Genomic DNA, 23,609 nt, shown 5'->3' on the forward strand with positions numbered 1-23,609 from the left:
ATATAACCAAAATCAGATCAGTGGTTGCCTGAGGCTGGGAGAAAGAGTAGGATTAATTGCAAATGGGCACAAGGAAACATTTTGGATTATGGAAATGTTCTGAATTTAGATTCTGGTGATGGCTGCACAATTTTATAAATTTAGTAAAAACCACTGGATAACTTACAATTGGTGAATTTTACAGTATGTAAATTATATCTCAGTAAACTTATTTTTTTTAAATTATGCAGGCTCCTGAGAGTGCATCTGATGTACTTAGTGAACCTAAGAATCCTCCCTCCTCCGCTTCCTTCCTGAATAATTCAGTCTAGAAACCATTATATAATGATGATGGTTGAGTAGTTGGGGGTTGGGGGGACGGTGCGTGGCATGGGATGTCAGAGACTGACGAGGGTAAGGAGGTTGTCCGGTTGCAGAGAACAGTGGTGTCAGTTTGGCATAGGGCATTGGAGATCCAGCAAGCTGAGGAGGGCAAATACACAGGAAGTCAGTGATTACAAAGCCAGACTGGTTTCATACGGGAAGAAGTTATCAAGTAAGTACATAGAGGGTAACGGGAGTCAGGTTTCTCACTATCAAAGAAAGGAGTTACAAATATGGAAATGGAAAAAACTAGAATGAACTAGAATTGGAAGTAAAGATGTCAATGTTAGCTTATAGTTCTCAATATATAGAGATCAAGAAATTTAGAAAGATATATACATGTTACATGTATACATTCTCTGGGAACAGTGAACCCGAATATCAGCAACCATGCCTACCACCCATATCTTGGCTTTTAAAAGGAATCGTGTTCCTTGGAGAAATGACTAATTCAAGGGCTAGGGCAGGGAGGGCACAAAATAAGCCAGCCAGTATCATCTTGACAGGCCAGAAAGAGCAAGTTCCCAAATAATGATGGAGACGTGTGAAAAACACAAAGAAGCCAGTATGAAGAGACTCTCCTTGACCAAATATGGTACAATTTGAGCATCAAAATATATAATGACATTAATAGATTATAACCCATTAAATAAAATAAGAGCCCACTGAGTTCATGCTGATATAATAAAATAAGTGAAAAAATGAACAGGGAGAGGAGAAAGCTTTTCTTTACAGTGCAATTTCAACTGATGAATGTAGAAAGGATGCTGGAATTAGAAAAATACTATTTGGCAACCAGCACAGTATAATAACTCAGCCAAGAAATATAAATGGATGTTAAAAACAGTGGGTTAAAATTTGGTGAGAAATGGGATAGTTATATAATTTCAAGAACCTTCCCACAAAATAGTTATTAATTACAAAGGGAAAATGAGTAACTTTACAGCACAGAAACCTAGCAGACACACCTGAATCAGTGATCAAAGTTAACTTCACAGTAATGAGAAAAAATGAAAGCCTGTATCACCTAATAGGACTGAAGGAGAAGAAGAAACACCATCCTTTTTCAGGAATAGTAATGTTCCTGTCAAAGATGTTGAAGGGGATCAGAATATGCCTCCCCAAAATATGCTACTTTGGCAAAAGGATTATTTTAAGCTGAAGATAAGTGAAAATCAACAGATACAGGAAGAATTCTCTGCCCTCCCCTTATCTGCCTAAAATCCAGCAAATTTTCCTTTGAGGAAGGTGTCCCTTGTACCAGGTAGAGAAGAGCTATGATGCATTTGTGTAAACAGACCTTATCTTCCATTAGTTTCCCCATATATTTCCTAGTTACTTCCCCACGATTTATCATCCCTTGAAGTTCAAACCTTCTTTCCTTTGTTAAAAGGGTATATAAGCTTCGGAGTCTAACCACTTCTTTGAGTTTAATTTCTTTTCTGTGAAATCCCATGCATGTAAATATTAATAAAAATTGTATGCCTTTTCTCCTGTTGATCTGCCTTTTGTCACAGGCCCCCAGGCACCGAATTAAGAGGGTAGAGGAAAAGTTTTTCCTCCCTAGCAATGCATTACCCAAATCTAATACTGAGGAAATATCAGACAAGCCTAAATTAAGGGACATTCTATCAAATAACGGGCCTGTAATTTTCAAAAGTGTCAAGGTCATAAAAGTTGAGAAAAGGCCACAGAATTGTTCCAAATTGAAGGAGACAAAAAAAAATAATAAAATTATAACACACGATCCTGGAAAAAATATAAAAGACGTTACTAGGACACTTGGTAAAATATGAATTAAGTCTGTGAATTAGATGATGGTATTTATCAACGCTAATTTCCTGATTTTAATGGCTGTATTGTAATCATGAAAAAATCTCTGTGGTAAGCACACTCTGAAGTATTCTGGGGTGATGGGATAGCATGTCAGGAACTGATTGTCAAATGGGTTAGGGCAAGGGTTGGCAAACTCTTTCTGAAAAGGGCCAGATAATAAATATTTTAGGCTTTGAGGGCCATATGTGGTCTCTGTCACATAGTCCTTTAAAAAAAAAAAAATCCCTTCAATGGTAAAATCCATTCTCAGCTCATGCATGGGCTACACAAACACAGGTGGCAGAATGCATTTGGCCCATGGCGTTTGCTGACCACTGGTTTGTGGGCTGGAGGGTTCTTTGAACTATCCTTGCAATTTTGAAATTATTTTTTAAAAATATTTCTGCTAAAGTCCAGAGCAATCGCCTGAAAAGTTCTGGGAATGGTTGTAATGGAGATGAATAAGGCCGAAAGCTTTCTGTATCAAAAGCATTCTCTCTTTCTCCAACACATGCTGGGAACTTTCCTACTGCCAACTTGGACCTATACTCCTGCTCAGAGGGCCTAGTATACAGTTGAATGGAAAAATGGGTGCATCCACTTCAATTTCCTAGAAAAGGAAAATTACTTCCCTCCACATAAGGTTGGGAAATAAATTATTCATCCTTAAGGAACGTTTTAGCATGACTTTTTTTAGCTAGCTACTCTGAGAAACCATTTCTCACCCATCAGATTGGCAAAAATTCAAAAGCTTGATGATACATTCTGTTGACAAGGCACTGAGCAAATAGACATTCTCTTACACTGCTGATGGAAATACAAAATGATATAACCACTATAAAGTGAAACTGGTCAATATCTAATAAAACTACATATGCATATATTCTTCGACTCAGCATCCCCAGTTCTAGGAGTTTATCCTGAAGATACACCATGAAAATTAACTCTTATATGCCAAGGATCATTGAAAATTATTTGTGTTTCTCTTTCTCTAGTGTACTAGTTCCTCAACAGAAGGACTCTCTAAGCCCCAACCTATCCTATCTATCAAGACTGGGAAAGGGACTGACCCTAGTCCCTGAGGCAGTCAGGATAAGCAGTGGCCCCTCCTCCTGTAGCATCCAGAGGCATGAAAGAGAAGCCGCTACAAGTGGCCCTCCTAAAGAAACTTAACAAATAACATTTATCTTCTGCAGCTGCCTGGCTCCTGGGTTCCTGCTACCTGGATCAGTTTTTACCTCTCAGAACACCTACATAACAAGAGTCTGTATGACAAGGTGCCTGTCCCAGGATGACTACTAGGAGCCAAAAGAGGAAGCCACGGTTTTGCTCAGCTGAGCATTCAGTCAGCAGCTACTAAAATGGCAAGCCCCAAGGACCTTCACACAGACAAAAATCTCCAGTTGTACTTCTCTGGCTAAACCATCTTTACTACAAATAAAACACCTACCAAGAAACTGGTGACACTCAGGTGTCAGGTTGAAGGCCCAGGAAAGAGTCTAATTAAGTTGACTCAAGAGTAAGGGTACCCAGGGACTTCCATGGCGGTGCAGTGGTTAAGACTCTGTGTTTCCACTGCAGGGGGCATGGGTTCGATCCTTGGTCGGGTAACAGATCCCGCATGCCATGCAGCAAGGCCAAAAAAAAAAAAGAGTAAGGGTACCTAATAGGATCACAGATGTAGAAAACAATCTTATAGTTACCGGGGGTAAAGAGAAGGGAGGGATAAATTGGGAGACTGGGATTGACATATACACACTGCTATATATAAAATAGATAATAAGGACCTACTGTTTAGCACAGGGAACTCTACTCAGTACTCTGTAATGACCTTTATGGGAAAAGAATCTAAAAAAGAGTGGATATATGTACATGTATAATTGATTCACTTTGCTGTAGAGCAGAAACTAACACAACATTGTAAATCAACTATACTCCAATAAAAATTTAAAAAAAAAAAAAAAGAGCAAGGGTACCTAACTGTACCCTAGGGTAACAAATACATAACAAGGGGGAAATTCCTTTCATGTAAGTATTGTAGCTAATAAATGGAAAAGGAATGGGAATATCACCTTTTTTGCAAACTCCTAATAAAATAAACGATCTAAGTAATAATTATCAATGGCCTCTACTATCAAAACAAGGGAGAAACCTGACATTACCTGCCTCCTAATAGCTGTACACTGCATCAACTACTGTATTAAGTATGCTTCCCCAGGCCCCCAAATCAAACCAGAATCAGATCAAGCCCCAGGTTTACAGGAAATATAGAGGTCATAAGAACATGTTAAATACCTTTCAGGGATGCAATCAGCAAAATCCAGAATGTGGGAAAGTATACAAGGACAAACAACTCAGTTGCTTCAACAAATGAAACGCAGGGAAGAAAAAAAAAAAAACAGAGAATGGGAAAACCTAGACTGAAAGAAACTTTTAAAAGTAGAATGACCAGGGACTTCCCTAGTGGTGCAGTAGTTGGGAGTGTGCCTGCCAATGCAGGGAACACGGGTTCGATGCCTGGTCTGGGAAGATCCCACATGCCGCGGAGCAACTGAGCCCATGCGCCACAACTACTGAGCCTGCACTCTAGAGCCCGCGAGCCCCAACTACTAAGCCCGCGTGCCACAACTATGGAAACCCAGGCGCCTAGAGCCCGTGCTCTGCAACAAGAGAAGCCACCACAATGAGAAGGCCGTGAACCACAACAAAGAGCAGTCCTCACTCGCCCCAGCTAGAGAAAGCCCACAGGCAGCAACAAAGACCCAGTGCAGCCAAAAAAAAAAAAAAAGTAGACTGACCTTGGACTTCCCTGGTGGTGCAGTGGTCAAGAATCCGCCTGCCAATGCAGGGGACGCGGGTTCGAACCCAACACAGACAAAAATAAAATAAATAAATTTATAAAAAAAAAAAGTAGAGTGACCAAACATCCCAATTTGTCCATGACAACCCAGGTTTATGTCTGTTGTCCCAGTATAACTCTTAATAGAGTCCTCTTTCATTATTAAAAGTTTCCTAGTTTAGATAATAAATTATATGGTCACCCTACCTAAGAGATACAGTAATCAAATGAACTGTGTTGGCATATTTGGATATTGATTTTAAAAAAACCATCATAAAACATTTGAACACTGGATATTTGATGATATTGATAAATTATTATTAATTGTCTTAGGTGTGCTAATGGTAATATGCTTATGTTTTTAAAGAGTTCTTACCTTTTGAGATACAAACTGAAATATTTACAGATGAAATGACATGGAATTTGCTTTAAAATAATTGAGTGCGGGGGGAATAGGTGGGATGTAGATGAGATAATATTGACCATGGGTTGATAACATAGATACTGGAGATGTAAGACTACTCTCTCTACTTTGGAATATTATGGAGATTTTCCATAATACAAAGTCTAAAAAAGAGAGTAAGTTTTCCAGAAAACAAAATTTTCCTACTAACAGAAACAGAAATACCCTAGAAACCTTCAGCTTCCTGCTCTTAATCCAAGAACAAGCCTTTGACATCTTGCCCAATACAACCATTATGTTTATTCAGAGTCACTGAAGCCAGGATCTATGAATAATTCTCTCCCATACAAAGTTTCCTGAGGTTAAATCACAGCTAGTATTCCTTCATTACTTCACCTTTCCATTAAAAAAAGAAAAAGTACTTTCCCTTCCCTAACAGGAGAATCACATCTGAATATACTCTCAAGCTGTTCTTTCCCTTACATGGTGGAGGGGGGTGTGGGGGGTGGGAAGGGGGTGGGAGGGGGGAAACACCTTGAAACCTGTTTTGATAGACTTTTCCCACTGCCAAAATATGGCCCAAAAAAGAATGTAATTCAGTGTTTCTTGTTTTAGTCCATGTCCTGGTGTGCCCCAACAGGTCAGTTTTAGCTGCAATAATTAGTGAGCCTGCGCAAGAAGGCAGGAGAGCACCCAGCTGCCACAGCCTTATCTTAGCCAATGACAAAGCTTCCATGGGCAGGACATAATGATAAGTGATACCTAGAGCTACTCAAGGGAAAATTAGAATATGAGAAAACTAATGGAAGCCAAAGGAAAATTAATGGAAGCAACATGAAGTGTGAGGATCAGCAACATGTGAATTTTCTAACAAAAATAGCAAAATAACTGCTATAGCAACTATAATTGTTATCCTGAACAATTTTACATGTGTTGACTCATCTAATCCTGACAGCAACACCTGACGTGCTATCACCATCCCCAGTTTAATAATGTAGAAAACTGAGACAGAAAGAAGTGAAGTGATTTGCCTACAACAGGGCCAGGATAAGAACAAGTTCTGGAGACGTTCCTCTTTTAGAGTTACTTTGAAAAGCAGTTTAAAAAAAGACAGATAAGACAAGCAGGTGTTGGTAAAGTGAAAATAGTGCTTTCTCTTTGGTAGGAAACAATCTTGACACTACCAAAAAAGGGTTTCAAAGGCTGCCTAGTTTTGGAGGAGGCCCAAAGGAACACCTGTCCTTTGCCATAAAAGTCTACAGAAAGCTTCTCACACATGTGACACAGGAGGGGACAGCGGGCTGAATTAGTCCCAGCTGCAAACTTCAATAGTGAACTTCTTGTTGCTGAAGATATTCAACCAAAGAATAGCTTTTTCACTAGAGACTATATGAAAAGAATTCCTATGCAGTAGGCAGTAGGCTACAGCCAGAACCCTTCCAACACAAAGTTCACTCTAATGAAGATTTCTTGCTGCACTTTGGGGCCAACAAAGATGATGGCAATTTAAAACTGAACCAAAACCTAAGCCATTCTATGTTCCAGGAAGTTGCCAAGACCAAACTTCTATCCCCAGGAGGTCTACAGCTCCAATGAATGGCCAAAGACACAACTGCCTCCTCTCTCTAGGGGCATCAGTTACACCAAGGACCATATCTAGTACTCCTTCAAATAGGGTTATATCCACAATGCAATACCCATGTCTCAGCACCAATCAGCAGGCTAGAATCATATTCTTAGAAGATGTACAAGTTGACTAAATGTTCAAGGTTAATTAATTCAACTCAAATCACAATCATATTTATTATGCCTCTTAAGGTTGATCATACCCATCCAGGACACTTGAGAGCTAGCATCAAGGCCTGTCTATAACAGACCCATCCCTTCTCATCAAGGAAAAAATGGAAATGTAGTATAAGAGTTAAAGTGGGCATCATTTTAAAACCATGTCTTGATTGTCCTTCAAATTACTATGGACAACAATTTGTAAGGTCCTAAGTCATCACTAAAATGCAGTCAATAAAAAGGGTTAAGATTCTGAGCAGGGCCAGTTCTAATTACTATTTCTAGCCCTTTCCGGCAATGCAACCAAAAGCCTCAACAGTTGTGTTAGTTTGCTAGGGCTGCCATATCAAACTACCACAGATTGGGTGGCTTAAGCAAGAGACATTTATTTCCTACCAGTTCTGGAGACTAGAAGGTGTCAGCAGGGTTAGTTTCTTCTGAGGCCTCACTCCTTGGCTTATAAATGGCTGTCTTCTCCCTCTGTGTCTGTGTCCTACCTAATCTACTCTTCTTATAAGTACACCAGTCATATTACAGCCTACCCCAATGACCATATTTAACCTTAATTACCTGTGTGAAGACTCTGTCTCCAAATACAGTCATATTCTAAGTACTGGGGGTTAAAGCTTCAACATATGAATTTTAGGGGGACACAATTCAGCCCGTAAAAATAGTTATACTCCATGGAAATAAAAGACATCCCAATATGGCCACTGTATGGTGGCAGTATGTAGATCCTAGTTCCCTCTTTCCTGGGTCATCTATTTTTTTTTTTAATTTATTTATTTTATTTATTTATTTTTGGCTGCTTTGGTTCTTCGTTGCTGTGTGCAGCTTTCTCTAGTTGCGGCAAGCAGGGGCTACTCTTTGTTGCAGTGCGCAGGCTTCCCATTGCGGTGGCTTCTATTGTTGCAGAGCATGGGCTCTAGGCACACGGGCTTCAGTAGTTGTGGCACGGGGGCTCTAGAGCGCAGGCTCAGTAGTTATGGTGCACGGGCTTAGTTGCCCCGCGGCATGTGGGATCTTCCCGGGCCAGGGCTCGAACCCGTGTCCCCTGCATTGACAGGCGGATTCTTAACCACTGTGCCACCAGGGAAGCCCCATCTATTTTTAAATAGAGGTCAAATTCACTGCCAGTAGCTCTAGAATTTTCTTCACTTATTCACATTGTTTACTGGAATCATTTTTCTCTTCTTTCGACCTGTATTTGCTCAATTGCTAAATAACAGCATGTTCATTAGGCACATGTATGTGGTAAGGATTTTGCAGAATTTAGATTCATCACTGTGTTCATTAAAAACTGATTCTGTCCTAGATTCTGAATGTGAATTCAGAGAACAAAACTAAATTAGAGGATGACAGCAATGAGCATGGATAAAAGAAAAAATGTAATGACATAAGCCTAAAAGAGGAACAGAGGTTTTTCAAAGAAGGTAATAAAGGTAATGGCCAACCTCTTAAAGTCAGATCACCCCAGGGCTCAATCCATTGACATTTCCTCCTTCTCTACTCACTGGATGATCTCACAAACCTAATGATTCATTTCACTTATACACTGACAATTCCTAATTACAGCTCTTTAGCCCAGACCTCACATATCTCTAACTGAATGTCTAATTAGCTATCTCTTGCAGTTTCCCAGTCTCAGTTCATGGTAACTCCAATTTTCTAGCTGTTCAGCCCCAAACCTTCAGTTATCCTTAACTCATCTTCTTCTCAAATTCTGCATCTAATCCATCAACAAATTCTATCAATTCTACCTCCAAAATAGATCCGCAAATCTGACCACTTCTTACCACCTGCACCATCGTGGGTTCAAACCACTGTCTCTCACCTAGAATATAACAGTAGCCTTCTAACTATAACCATAATGATTCTTTTCATCTAAGTCAGATCATGACATTCTTCTGCTTTAAACCCGTCAATAGCTTCTCATCTTGCTGAGCATAAAAGTAAGAATCCTTATAATGGCTTTAAAGCTCTACTATCTCTGGCTCCCACTACATCTCAGACCTCATTTCCCACCTCTCACCACCTAACTCATTCCACACGAGCTTCACTGGACTTTGCTGCACAAAGAACACACAAAGCAAGCTCTTAGGTCAGGTCTTAGGCACTTACTGTTGCCTCTGTCTGAAACACTCTTCTTTCAGATACCACTATTCTGGCTCCGTGACTTCTTTCAGGTCTTTACTCAAATGTCAACTTATCACTGAGGACCTCCCTGGCCATCTTATATGAAATGTCAACCCCTGGGCCCCACATTTCTTATTGCCCTTAACCTACTCTATTTTCTCAGTATCACTTATGTCCATCTGTTAAATATTTACTCACTAATTTGTTTGCCTCCCTCCACTAAAATCTAAGCTCCCTGAGGGCAGGGACTTTACCTCTTTGTGATCATGGTTTGGTCCTTCATGCTTAAAACAGTGCCCAGCACATAGTATGTACTCAAATAACGTTGAACATAAGGAAGACAGGAAGAAATGCGGAGGCGGTTATTTTCAGCAACGTGAACAAATCCCCTAACCTGTTTTGGAATCAAATTTTCCTTTTGTGTAAAATGTGGGTTTGGACTATTTAACCCTGAGAGAGCTCTAGCATCCTGTCATGCTATGCTTCTCCTATGGGGTGGTTACAGGGCTGTCCATCAGTTAAGATGGACACACAATTATCTAACTACTGATATGCTACGCTATTTTCTCCCTAATTTTGAATGTAACAGAGATCTGTGAAATTCCTTTCACAGAGGGCCATAACTTTCATTCCATTTCTCCCCATTATTAAGGAGAAAGGTCTAGGTTTTACCTATCAGGCCAGAAGCAATCACCAAGGCCCACGTTTATCACAGCAGGTTTCTTACCTCCACTGCAGTGAGCGGCTGGAACTGGGACTGCCAGGACTGCTGTGGGCTTGTGTGTTCAGGAAGAAGGCAAGAGGAGAAGTAGCCAGAGGACAATCAGCACTAAATGGGACTTTAGTGAGGGATAGGGTTGGAGCCGATGTGGGTGAAAGTATGAGCCGGTTTACTTCAGATCCTCGACAAAGAGCAGAGATTCTGACAAGGTACCACAGTAGAAGAAGACAGAGTCAGTGATAATTTCTCAGCCAAAAAGAAACATTCAAGATGGGTTAGTTTAGGCAAGAGGCTCAAGAAAAGTAAGTGGTCAAAAACCATTCTCAAATATCATACCCAGTACCAATGCTGGCACAGAATGACCACTGAGTCTAAAACTTAATCCACAGAATTAAAACCAAAAATTTAAGCTTTGGATATTCCAAGTATTTAGATTGGCTTCTGGGAAAATATTGTAAATTTACTGTAACTCATCAATTAGCAAGCAGTAGATAATATTTTGTGTTCAATGACTAAAATTTCCTAGAAAAATGTGTATGTCAATAAAAGTAAAACATTCTTAATAGTTTTTAAGTTGTTAGATTACATTTACAATAATACCAAGTTACTTAGCTAACTTCTGCCTAAGGAGTACACCAAATAACGTTACTTTACTCTGTATAATAAATTTTGCTTCTATTTAAATTTTCGTTTTGCAGGTTACTTTTTCCCCCTAAAAACAATCTATCCATCTTGACATGTTAAGTCCTAAAGAAGACTATTAAGTGAGATCACTAGACTGAAAACGGACAGATGGTAAATATGAATTTCTATTTTGTTGACCATTTATAGACTTGTCACAGATGTTGAAAAATAACTGACAGATGCACAGCATTTAATTTGCTATAGTAGTGGCATAGCTTTCTATACAAATACCACATTTAACTACAATATTTTATTTCCAAGATAGGAAAAAAATTAAGTATCACATAAGCACCTGTTTTAAAATGATATTAGTTTCCTGTATTGTTATTGCTGCCTGTTTGGATTTGGTGACATCCTGCTTGTGTTTAATTACATATATTCAAAGGAAATCTTCACCTTCCTATGTATTATCCCTCTAGCTGGCTCCAGCATATTTCTCAGATGAGTATTTAATATGAGGATATAATAGGATAGGAAAGTGGATGGCAGATAACTATTTAAAATTACATGCATATCCAAATTTCTACAAATACAACATATTTTTTAAATTACAAGCAAAATATTAATTTTTGATTAATTTTTCACTTTCAAAAAGAATTTTCACTTTGCTAAAGAGCTCTAAATAATTTTAAAAATCTAAGGAATTTTAAAAATCAGCTCCCTAGTACAGGTGACCCTTGAACAACGCAGGGGTTAGGGGTGCCAACACCCCTCGCAGTTGGAAATCCGCCTACTTCACAGTCGGCACTCCGTATCTGAGGTTCTGCATCTGCAGGTTCAACCAACTGTGGATCGTGTAGTACCCTAGGACATATTTATTGAAAAAAATCTGAGGTATAAGTGTGTTGTTCAAGGGTCAACAGTATATATAAGCTAGAGCTAATCAGAACATACAACAAGACACCTTTCTTGTTAACCTGAATAATATTGCTTTTACAAAATTCTGGAGTCTTAAATCTTATCACATAAGACGAGGCTTAGCCATTTGATGAATATATAATAAGGATTATAAAAAATCTATGAAAACCAAATCTCATTCTTTTTTTGCTCTTAATTACCACTCTGCAAACTGGTTAGACTCTGGGCCTAGAGTCTAAAAAGGATTGTTTGGAAAAGGAAAGGTGATTGATAAACTACTTCCTAGATCCTCAGGGAGAGTTTTCGTAACCCAAATTCAAAGTCACTAAAACAGATACAATAATTACAATTACCAGTACACTAATGTTCAGTGAGCATGATTTTTAACCCCTTATGTTTTCTTAAACTACAAACTTAATTGAAATTTTTCCAATTTTGCTCACAAGTTATCTTTACTTTAAATGACACTTTAGTTGATGAAGCTTCTCTATTGTGGTCTTTTACTTCATAGTTTTAATGTGGGGCTAAACCATTTTTTTAAAGTGTGCCAATCCTTCCAATTATTTACTTCAAACAAGTTTGATTTTCCAAGGTCTGGTAGAATCATCAGTTCAATCAATGAGCATCCACTAGCACGGAAGGGCAACGACCCAAAGGAAGCCCACTGACAAAGTCTGCCTACTTGAGTAGCTATGCTGTCTCCACGTAACCACTACCCTTCAGGGGAAGAAAATCTGAAGTGCTCTCCCTCTGCCCTGTGAGTTACAGCAAAGGCAGTTCAAGACAGATCGCTGAGGTGGCATGGACCCTAGGGCACTTCTTTCCCTGGTTCCCTAATTTGCTGATCAATTCACTCAGTACTTCTTCATTAAATAAGCCTGAGCAGCTCTTGGGAAAGCTACCCTGAAGTGAAAGTCTTCTTCCATTCCCCAGCTTCAAAATCCTTACCTAAGTATTATTTCTATATTGGTCAACATAGAAATAAAATTCAGGTCACACCCTGAAAGACTCAGGCTTGGATGTGCAAGGGTAGAGATCTGAGGTCCTGAGCTGACAGGCCAAGGGCAGAAATACAATACCCTCTCTAGTCAAAGGCAGAGATACTTTCATTTCCATTTGTTCTCACATTCATGGGGCTTTGGCACTAACTTTAAATACACATTTGCTTGCAAGACAGGAAAAAAAGATCTTCACTGTTAACCCAGCTTCCCAAGTACCTAAGAATCACTAAAAGACATCTAACTCAGTTTTCAGAATTAGAAAACCCCATATGCCTCTGCCAGGGATCACTGTTTTGACCTTGAATCTATTAAGCCAGCTCAGCCCTCTTCCTGACAGGCATCTCCAAACCAGAGTCTCTTCCAAGCAAATGAAGGCGTGTTAGTTGGCATTAGTTCTTTTCCTGACACCTGCCAGTTTCCACTCAGAGACCCCAGCCTCCTTACTGAATCCGCAGGCATGGTGCTCCCAGTCTCTCTCTCCTCCGTTTCATGATTTTCCTGGCTACTCAAGCTTTTGCCCTCTCACACTTGGAATCTTGGCAGGAAGTTCTCTCACACAAGGGGTATGCAGTCATAAACCAAAAGAAACTTACAAAGGCTTCCCAAATATAAGAGAAAAATTAAAGCACTTTGCTTCAAAAACATGATTTTCAGAACCCCCCCTTAAAAAGACCCAAGAGCACAAAACGCAGCAGTGAGGCAGAGTGAGGAGTCCCAGATCCCAAATGTATCAGCTGTCCTCTGATCCGCCTGACATCATTCACACTCAGCCTGCAACAAATCAGAGCCCCAGGGAGCACCTTGTTCCTCCTCAGTGACAAGCATCAAATCCCCTCCCCCACAAATCAGTTGCAACCTCCAACCCTGAGACCTGGCAACAATAAAGACTCTGGCAGAAACTGCACATACCAACTTGAAAACTCACACTGTGACAGAAATACTATTAACTCAGGAGGCGTGGTCCAGACTAGAACAGCTGTTGCAGTGGGCAGGGGAATGGAACAAAGCATATTAAGGATCCCAAATCAGTAAATAATGAGCTAAGAATATGTGGGCATTTCTGCAACATTATTCATTCTCAAACCTAGGCCTGATGGAGGATGACAGAGTTGTAATGTTGGGGTTCAAGGCATAGTCACTATTCAAATTCAGAATCTGACCAATTTAAGTAAACTCTGTACTCCTTCTTTAGACTAAGTCCAGCATCATTTTAAATTCAATTTCTATTACTCTCCAATCACTTAAATAACCTTGTGGTAAAAAGAAAAAAAAAAGGCATAAGGAAAGTTAAGAAAAATAAGCCTAGAAACTATTTAGTTTAATTTCATCCAGAAACTATTAATGAAATAATTTATATGGCAGATGTTATACAAGGTAAGGTGAGGTAAGCTGCAGAAGAACTGTAAAGAAGGGTAAACCACTGAACTTTTGCATGCTCCAGTTTGCCCATCTGTAGAATGAAAATTACTAAGGTACCTAAGAGGTATGTTGTGGTAAAGACTGATATATGTAAAACAGAAAACTGCCTAGCACAGAGGAAGTGCTACAGAACTGTTAGCTATTATTGTAGGTCTTGCCCTCCCAGGAGGGCAAGCTCCCAATCTAAAGAAGATAAGTGCAAACGCATAAGAAACCATCTGACAAAAGCAGCCTGGCCAATTGATCAAGTAAACTACTGAGCTAATAAACATTGACAGCTAAGGGAGCTGAGATTAAGCAAAAAGCCTTGGTCCCCTGCTTCAGAGCACCTGCCAACTCTGACGGGCTCCTCTCATTCACCTAGATGACAAAGTATGTCAAACTGTTTTTCTAGGGTAACATTCAAAAGATTAATTCATACTCCAACCAGTGCTTTTTTAACTGCAGGTCACAACTCTTTAGTGAGTCATGAGATCAATTTAGGAAGTCGGGACCAATATTTTCTTAAAAGAGAAACAGAATGAAATAGAATAGAAAAGAAAATATTGAAGTGCTTCACACAGAGTAAGGATAAGAATTATTTAGTGAAATTTGTGTGTTTGTGACAACTGTTATTGAAATATGTATAATATATAAGTATAAACATGTGTCATGGGTTACAATGTAAAAATCTATTTACTTTTGAGGGTCATAGTCTAAAAAGTTTGCAAGCCACTGCTCTAATGACCCAAGCAAACCCACCCCACCCGGCAGCTACAGACACTCACTTTCCCTCTCCATGTACCAGCCCAATCATTTGGCTCTCACAGCTCCTTTCCAGAATCCCCTGTTCTCTATAACGAAAATGGAAACACTCTCTCAGAAATCTAGCACCTCTGAACGAGTACTGGGTCCCACTTTGGGAAAGTCTCGTGATGATATGAGGGTCAGTCACAGAAGCCCACACTTCCACATCTAACAGACTAGCTGCGATCTATCCTCATCCCAAGCCGAGGCCATGCAGTTAAGGCCACGGTCCTGAGTTTCTACTCAATATTCTCCACTCGCCAATACCCAACCCCAGGCTACTTAATAATAATAGTAGTAATAATAATAATAACAACAATAACGGAATAACAGCACATATATCATAGGGCTGTGATGAGGACTATTTGGTTATTATGTATAGAGTGCTTAGAATAGAATCTAGTAAACAGTAATTACAAATGTTGGTTGCTTTATGTATTTATTATTAACAGCATTTTTCATCCAAGAAATGCAAGTTAAAACCACAATGAATAACACTATCCACCCACTTAGATTGGCCTTAAAATTTAAAGTCTTACTATAACAATTGTTAGTATAGATATGGGCCAACTAGAGCTCTCAATATCACTGGTAGGAGTATAAAATGGTACAACCATCACAGAAAATTATGTGGTGGTTTTTACAAACCTAAACATACAGTTATCATTTATCATTTGACAAGGATGGGGGAAGGGCAAAAAAACAAAAGAAATCTTAAGTTTGGCTATTTGGCTCTTTCACTTTTTAAAAGGTTAAAAATATTTTAGCCAAAAGAAATTCCACATAGCAGATACAATGAAAGTAACACTGCAATAAAATATAAGGAGATTAAAGCAAAAAAGTGGAAAAAGTAAGTTTGCATGATGTATTCATTTTCTGTTGCATAACCAATTACCACAAACATAGCCACTTAAGACAACACACATTTATTATTTCACAGTTTCTGTCAGTCAAGAATTCAAGCACAGCTTATCTAGGTCCTCTGTTTAGGGTCTCACAAGGCTGCAATCATGTGTCACCCAGGTTGCATTCTTATATGGCAGTTTGGCTAGGGAAGAATCCACTTCTAAGCTCAATCAGGTAGTTAGCCGAATTAATTTCCTTGTGGCTATGGGACTGAGGGCCCTAGCTTCTTGCTGGATATCAAGTGAAAGCCAACCTCAGCTCCTACAGGCTACCATAGTTCCTTGTCACAAGGGCTTTCCCAGCATAGCTGCCTACTTCACCAAACCAGTACAGACTGTTTCTATGGTAAGTCTACTAACTAGACAAAGTCTTATATACCATAATATAGCCACATGAATGACATCTTATCACTTTTATTATGTTTCATTGGTTAGAAGCAAGTCACAGGTACTGCCACACTCAAAGGGAGTAGGATTACACAAAAAAATGAACACCAGGAGGAGGAGACTACAGGGGCTACTTTAGAGTACATTCATCATGCATGACTATGAAGAAGATTCACCAAAAAATAACCCCAAACTGATTTCTATAGACTACTTTATTAGGACCATCACAGATCAAGGTTTAGTCTGCTATTTTTGGTTTTCTTTATAATATCCCAGCACTGAAAACATTAAAGAAGATCTTTTTTTTTTTTTTAAATATTTATTTATTTATTTGGTCACGCCGGGACTTAGTTGCGGCATGCAGGATCTCTAGTTGAGGCATGAGGGATCTAGTTCCCCGACCAGGGATCGAACCCGGGCCCCCTGCATTGGGAGTGTGGAGTCTTAACCACTGGACCACCAGGGAAGTCCCAAAGGAGATCTTAAGACATGTCATATGGCTGCCTAGCTACTGCTTTAAGAGATGGTGAAACTGCAACATAAGTGACAGCAATTTATAAGGTGATATTAAAATATTGCTTAATATCTTCTGTGACAACAATAATTTATCATGAGACTCCATTACAAAGTTTGATGTGTGAAGTTCGTGGTTCATTTCTAAATCCATGTATTGCTTTTAAGAATTTTTTTTTTGCCAACTCCAATTTCTACTGCTACAGCAGAACAAATAACCTCTAATTAAAAAAAAAAAAAACTAAGAAACAAAATGACTCAAGAAAGTCTATTAAGCTGGTATTGTCAAAATAACACAATTTTATATGAAAGTTTGTATTGAAGGACATAAAGTATGCCAAGATGAAATGTCCTGTCCAATGATAATTACTGCTAATTATTTCTTGTATATTCTTAAACATTTGATTTTCTACTCTCTGGAGTTTCTTCTGTGTATATACATTTTTTAAATTAAAAAAAATTTACTATTCAAAAAAAAAATAACACAATTTTAAAATTTTAATATATTTAACCTAGTATATTCAAAATATTCCAATATGTAAACAATATAATTATTAACAACACACTTTACATTCTTTTTCCCTAGTCTTTGTGATATAATTGACATAAAAACAAAACAATTTATAAGAAAATCTTAATTACAATATAGTGGCTTTGCTAATAAAGTCAAGGAAAAGTATGGACATTTTTATAACATGAATTGTTTGCCTTTAGTGCTCAAACAGATGAACACCTAGATGGGTGCAGTATTAATTCAATTATCATCTTTAATATTTTGCCAACTTTCAATCATATAAAATTGATAATGGAAAAATTGATAATTGGTTGTAATATCTGTCTGTTTCTCTAACCTTTAAATGTTTTCATTTTATATCTGGATGAGAGCCATGATTTTATCTTTTTTGGAAAATTACCTGTTAAACAGTGTTGGAAGTCTTCCACCAAAATGTCCAATGGATTCACCTCACAGAGCCACATGAAAGAAGTGCATCTCATGTGGACTGCCCAGGCATTTCTCTTCTTGAATTTGAGAGGTAAATCTGAAGTGGCGATCTGAAGTTGGCCTAGTCTCTCCTTTTCTAATTTTAATTTTCCTCTATATAATTCGGTTTTGTTTTAGGTTTGTTTATGGCTGATAAGTTACTCCCACTGGTGGTAGCAATGACTGGGATACTGTTTTTATGGTCTGACCACTCCTGGCTATACACCCAAGAGAAATGAAAACATATGTCCATAAAAAGACTTGTATATGAATATCATAGCACTTTTATTCACGATATCCAAAAACTGTAAATGAAAACAAGCAGGACCCTGTAGGGCCCTCTGGGTGACAGACCTCTCCATGTCCCCTGTTTCTTGTTTGTAGAAAAAGGCTTTAGTCTCCTAGGCCTTCCCTGAGTTCCAAAGAGCAGACTTAAGCAGTTACTAATTAGGGAAGTAAGGGAATGCAGAAACAAAGGAAAAGCAGTCAAGTAAGAAAAGTAATGATAGCTTAAACAATAGTTCAGCAATAAAACAGAGTCCTAGCTCCTTCTTAAGGGATATACATAACAATCCGATGCATATCTTTGAGTTGTTCTGCAGGAACTAAGACCCCCCCACCCAAGTGGAGGATGGTGACTACATGCTGAGCACAAGCAGGTAGACCCCAGACTGCTCGGAACCAGAAGGTTGATGATTAAGATTAACAAAACATCACCCTGTTACCTCACCACCAACAACCAATCAGAAGACAGTCCATGAGCTGACCAGGCACCCTGCAATCCCACCCCTAATGTTGCCTTAGAAGTCCTTTCCTGAAAGCCATCATGGAGTTTGTGTTTTTAGAACATGAGCTGCCCATTCTCCTTGCTTGGTGCCCTGCAATAAATGCTGTACTTTCCTTCACCACAACCCAGTCAGTGTCAGTAGGCTGGCTTTGCTGTGTGGCGGGCAAGCATACCCAAGTTCAATTCAGTAACAGAAATAACCCAAATATCCATCAAACAAAGAGTGGTCTATTCACACAAGGTATACTAAGTATTAAAATGAACAGGAACACCGAAGCTAAATATAAAAGAGTAGATACTGTATGATTTTCACTTATATGAAATTCTGCCACAGGCAAAACTCATCTAGAGTGCCAAAAAGCAGATCAGTGATTGCCTGGGACCAAGAGGTGAAAGAAGAATTGACTGCAAAACTACACAGGCAATATTTGGGGTAATAAAACTGTTCTATATCCTGGTTGTGGTGGTAATTGCATGGTGTATATGAAACAGGAGGGAAATGGGCAGGGTACAACCTCTAAAAGCATGACATAGCCCTTAAGGACATGACAAAAACTGGTTAGAACCGATTAGGTCCAAGATGGCAGAAGATTCGACTTCCTGTAGATCTTGAGCTTCATTATATGCTCATAATACATTATGAGCATCATAATACCTTAGCATATGCTAAATGACACATCCGCCAGAGCCATGACAGTTTCGAGGCAGACCATAAAAGGCCAAAAAGTGGGCGGTGGCCCAATTCCTATAAATCTCTGCCCCTTTTCCAAAATGGTTGGAATAATCCTCCCACTTGTTAGCCTATGAAATTACCCAGTCCATAAAAACTAACCACCCCATATATCAGGGCCTCTGAGATGGCCCACACTCTGTCTGTGGAGTGTGTTTCTCCCATAGCTGCTCTCACTTTCCAAGATAGCCCCATGCCCTGGGGCTACTCTTACCTTTTGAGACAGACGGCATTCTGTCTATGGAATGTGTTATCTCTCTAAATAAATCCACTTCTTACCTATCACTTTGTCTCTCATTGAATTCTTTCTGCAACTAGACATACAGAACCTGAGTTTCATTAAGTCCTGAGACCAGGTATGTGATCTCAATTAAAAGACAGTGGGTTCAAGTCCCAACCTGGGTTCTGGCCAGGTTCGAGTCCTGCCCCATGGGTTCAAGTCCCAGTCTGGATTCTGGCTAAGTTCGAGTCCCAATCTGAGTTGTGCAGTTTCATATATATTTCTCAAAATTCATCAAGCAAAACTTTTTGGGGACCCCCAAAGAGCTTATTTCTATGGGTAATAACTATCAATAATAACATGTACTATAAATGGAAACTGAAAGGTTTTGTATATGTGTGTTTGGCTTAAACAACAGACATTTATTTCTCACAGTCTGGAGGCTGGGAAGTCCAAGATCAAGGTGCTAGCAGATTTGGTTCCTTGTAGGGCCCACTTCCTGGGTTGTAGCCAGCAGTCACCTTCTCACTGTGTCCTCATGGCAGAGAGAGAGAGGGGAAGGGAGAGGAGGGGGGAGGCAGAGGAAGGGGAGAGCCACAGGTACTTTCTGGTCTCTCTCCCTCTTCTTAAAAGGACACTAATCCCATCATGGGTACCCTACCCTCAGAACTTCATCTAAATCTAATTACCTCTCAGACATTTAAAAATGTTTATCTATTGATTCATTTGAAGAGAGCAATGATAAACACATTACATGTTAATATCATCTCAGTATTACTATAAAATTAAATCTGATCTGACAACACCCTAAGAACTGTCCTCAAGTAAAGTGTAAATATGTTCCAGAATATGAAGCAGAGTAATAAAGAACAAAATTAGGAAAGTGATTTTTGTTTGCCATGGTTTATAATACCATGCCGTGAGTCTGAAAAGCCATGAACTGGTTAAAATCTTAGCCAAGTCTGCTCAATTTTGATGGGCCAGTTTCCCTGGTTTATTGTTTATTGCCTTCACCTACCTTATTAAAGTGTATTCTTTTTTTCTATGTAATATGCCCAGATAGCAAATATTTTGTGTCTTAATAGAATAACTTTCTTTGCTTTATTCTGACTTATTATGCCCTTAATTATTTAAGAAAACACGCAAAATAAGGTTCCTCATGAAAAAGCTGAGGTTATTCAAAATTGTGTTACCTTCTCTGTTTATTTTTAAATGTTTTATTGTCACCTTGGTTAAGTAACCAGGTATTGTTTCTCAAACACCAAACTCTTATCTTTGTGTTTTCACTGACAACTCTTTGCAGTTTAGCCTTCCCCAAATCAGTTCCTAAATATAAGAAACAGTAAAATAAAACTTTCAGTATATTCTTACCACCTAAAAATATCTTTGAGATATCCCAGAACATTCCTGCAAAAATCACAAAGAAGTGTTCTTTCACATTTTTAGAGAGATGCCAGAGATAATTTGGTTTATTTGATGTTTTACTATTGATGAGTTTCATGGGAAAAGTTGTCAAATAAGAAAAGATGCTCAGCCTTCCCTAGTTGAAATATATACAGCTAAAATGCTATGAATATAAATATTCTAGAAACTGTATAACTATGGGACGTTCCTAGAGATTTGTCAATGCCCTTGCTATCCCATAATGTGTTTCTGTTTTATGAGTCCTCATGGCATTTTGCCAGATTTTAGGAAATAATAGTTTAGTGTTTTTAGTCTTAATTTCAGTTATCATTTAAAATGCTTACTTGGTAGAAGCCTTACTTTTAAAATCTAAATCTAGCATCTTCTAGGTCAATGGAATTTTATAAAAATATATTGATAAATGTCCAGCATTTACTGCAGACTTACTAAATCTTTTTACTTGATATCCTTAGTTTGGTCTTGGTATGTTCTCTGCCATAAGATTATTATGTTATATATATATCAAGAATTTTTCCTCTGTAAAAGTTATGTTCATCCATATTTTTTTGAATTGGTTTTATTATTCTTGTTCTGCATGCTACAGAAAAACTTAATTCCCTGTTAGTTGCATTATTCTTGTTATAAACTCTCATCAGAACTTTCACATTTAAAAATTGTCCATAATAAACTGACCACAGCTCTTTTAAGTCTCTGTCATTTACGAAGAGATTTTGTTTTACACTGATGCTAGTCTGAAGGCTCTATAATCAACTAGAAGCCAAAGTCTGTGTTTTCAACAAACAATTGTCTGAGTCCCACGGAAAAGGACTGCAGCAGGTATTTCAAACTATTTGACACTTCAAAGAATAGACTCTTGGGTACAGGCTTCTGATGCTATCACTTGGACAACTGGAAAACTTTCAGACCATTCCAGTGGACTGAGTCAGAATTTCCAGAGCTCTTTTTAGTCAAGAAGCAGACTACCAACCTAAGATCCAGTGAAATGAAAATTAATTACACTACGATTGAATGAACTAATGAGGGATGACTGTAGTTTGTTTGGAATACTGTCTTAAAGTCTATTTTCTGGATATATAAGGAAACCTACTCTTTCTTCTTAATCTATCTAAATCCTTAATAATTTGCTTTTGTAAAAGGAAACATTTCTAAATCATATCTGATTCTCACTGACTACCCCCAGTGGGACTTGCGAAAGTCTTACTAAATTTCCTTATTGAATCCCCTTAAAATAAAATTGTAAAAAATGGTTATGCAACCAAAAGTTTGTCAAAATGTCATATTTGAGAATGCTACTTATTTAATCAGGTATAACAAACCACTTTTAAAGAACTAAGGTTGACTTTTTGAAGCCAATAAACACAAAACCCCCCCAGGAAAAATGGCCTGGTACCTGGCTTTATAGGGTCCAGCAGATCACCTCCTGGCAGACCCAAGACCCTTAGGACATTTTTAAGGACCTTGAAAACAGAAGAATCCACCCAAATTTATAGGTACTACAGAAGAAATCTGATAAAGAGTTTCTTTTTTTAAATTAATTAATTAATTTTATTTTTGGCTGTGTTGGGTCTTCGTTGCTGCGTGTGGGCTTTCTCTAGTTGCGGCGAGTGGGAGCTACTCTTCGTTGCAGTGTGCGGGCTTCTCACTGCGGTGGCTTCTCTTGTTGCAGAGCACGGGCTCTAGGCGCGCAGCCTTCAGTAGTTGTGGTGCACGGGCTTAGTTGCTCCATGGCCTGTGGGGTCTTCCCGGACCAGGGCTCGAACACGTGTCCCCTGCACTGGCAGGCGGATTCTTAACCACTGCGCCACCAGGGAAGTCGCTGATAAAGAGATTCTTAAGCTTGGCTCTCTAGCCTTGAAATACAAGTAACAGTGGCTTTTAAAAGTTCAATCTGAGATTCTTTATAAAATTCCCAGCAAAGCAAACTTAAGAAGGCCAAACAGTAAATTAACCTTATTGCTACCCCTATGTAAAAAACTAGGCCAAATTTAATAAGACCAACCTTGTTTTATGATCAAGAGTAATATTTGAGATTGCTTTAATCAAAAGGGTGGGAGAGGGACTTCCCTGGTGGCACAGTGGTTAAGAATCCGCCCGCCCCAATGCAGGGGACACCGGTTCGATCCCTGGTCCGGGAAGATCCCACATGCCATGGAGCAACTAAGCCCACGCGCCACAACTACTGAGCCTGCGTTCTAGAGCCCGCGAGCCACAACTACTGAGCTTGTGTGCCACAACTACTGAAGCCTGTGCGCCTAGAGCCCGTGCTCCTCAACAAGAGAAGCCACCGCAATGAGAAGCCCGCGCACTGCAACGATGAGTAGTCCCCAGCCCTGCTCGCTGCAACTACAGAAAGCCCGCGTGCAGCAATGAAGACCCAATGCAGCCAAAAATAAATAAATAAAATAAATAAATTTTTTTTAAAAAAAGGGTGGGAGAGACTGTAAGAAAACTTGGTGTAAGTAAAGAAAAAAATAATAATCTTCAGATTGAAAACTATGTATTGTTTAGAGACTAAATTATTTGATTCTAGTCTTTTATTGCCTTTGTGCTATTTTACAGCTCTCTAAGTTACAGATAACTGATAGCAATACAAAATAGCTCTTGTCTATAGATATGCAAATAAATTCTGTATAGTGGAGGTTCAACTGACTTCCCTTCTCCTCACAGAAAAATCCAGGTTTGTAACAATTTATAAATTTATGTCAACATTTCTTTACTACATATAAATTTGTACTTTTTTCACTTCTCCTTTGAATTGGCTGCAACGTCCGCCTGGTACTCATTGTTATTAATAGTTAATAATATTAAATTAAATATTAATAAAATATTTAGCACTTTAAAAATCAATCG

At 38.8% G+C, this 23,609-nt stretch overlaps 1 protein-coding gene across 14 annotated transcripts in view; it reads right to left on the reverse strand.

Moving 5' to 3' along the window:
• Window positions 1-23,609, reverse strand: part of MAST2 (microtubule associated serine/threonine kinase 2) — a 200,988-nt gene that overhangs the window by 76,026 nt on the left and 101,353 nt on the right. Inside the window, exons 1-2 of one of the 14 annotated variants that reach the window (XM_082364120.1) lie at window positions 13,050-13,319; window positions 10,069-10,263 (exon numbers count right to left, since the gene is read on the reverse strand). The exons of 11 other annotated variants lie outside the window; for them this stretch is intronic. In XM_082364120.1, coding sequence (XP_082220246.1) covers window positions 10,069-10,263; window positions 13,050-13,096 — 242 coding nt within the window. In that variant the 5' untranslated portion in view covers window positions 13,097-13,319. Of the gene's footprint in view, window positions 1-10,068; window positions 10,264-13,049; window positions 13,320-23,609 lie in introns of those variants that run through there. 2 more of the 14 variants (XM_082364122.1, XM_082364121.1) reach the window with 2 other exon arrangements.

This window comes from Balaenoptera borealis (assembly GCF_965194805.1).
Source record: "Balaenoptera borealis genome assembly, chromosome: 1".
NCBI lineage: Eukaryota > Metazoa > Chordata > Mammalia > Artiodactyla > Balaenopteridae > Balaenoptera > Balaenoptera borealis.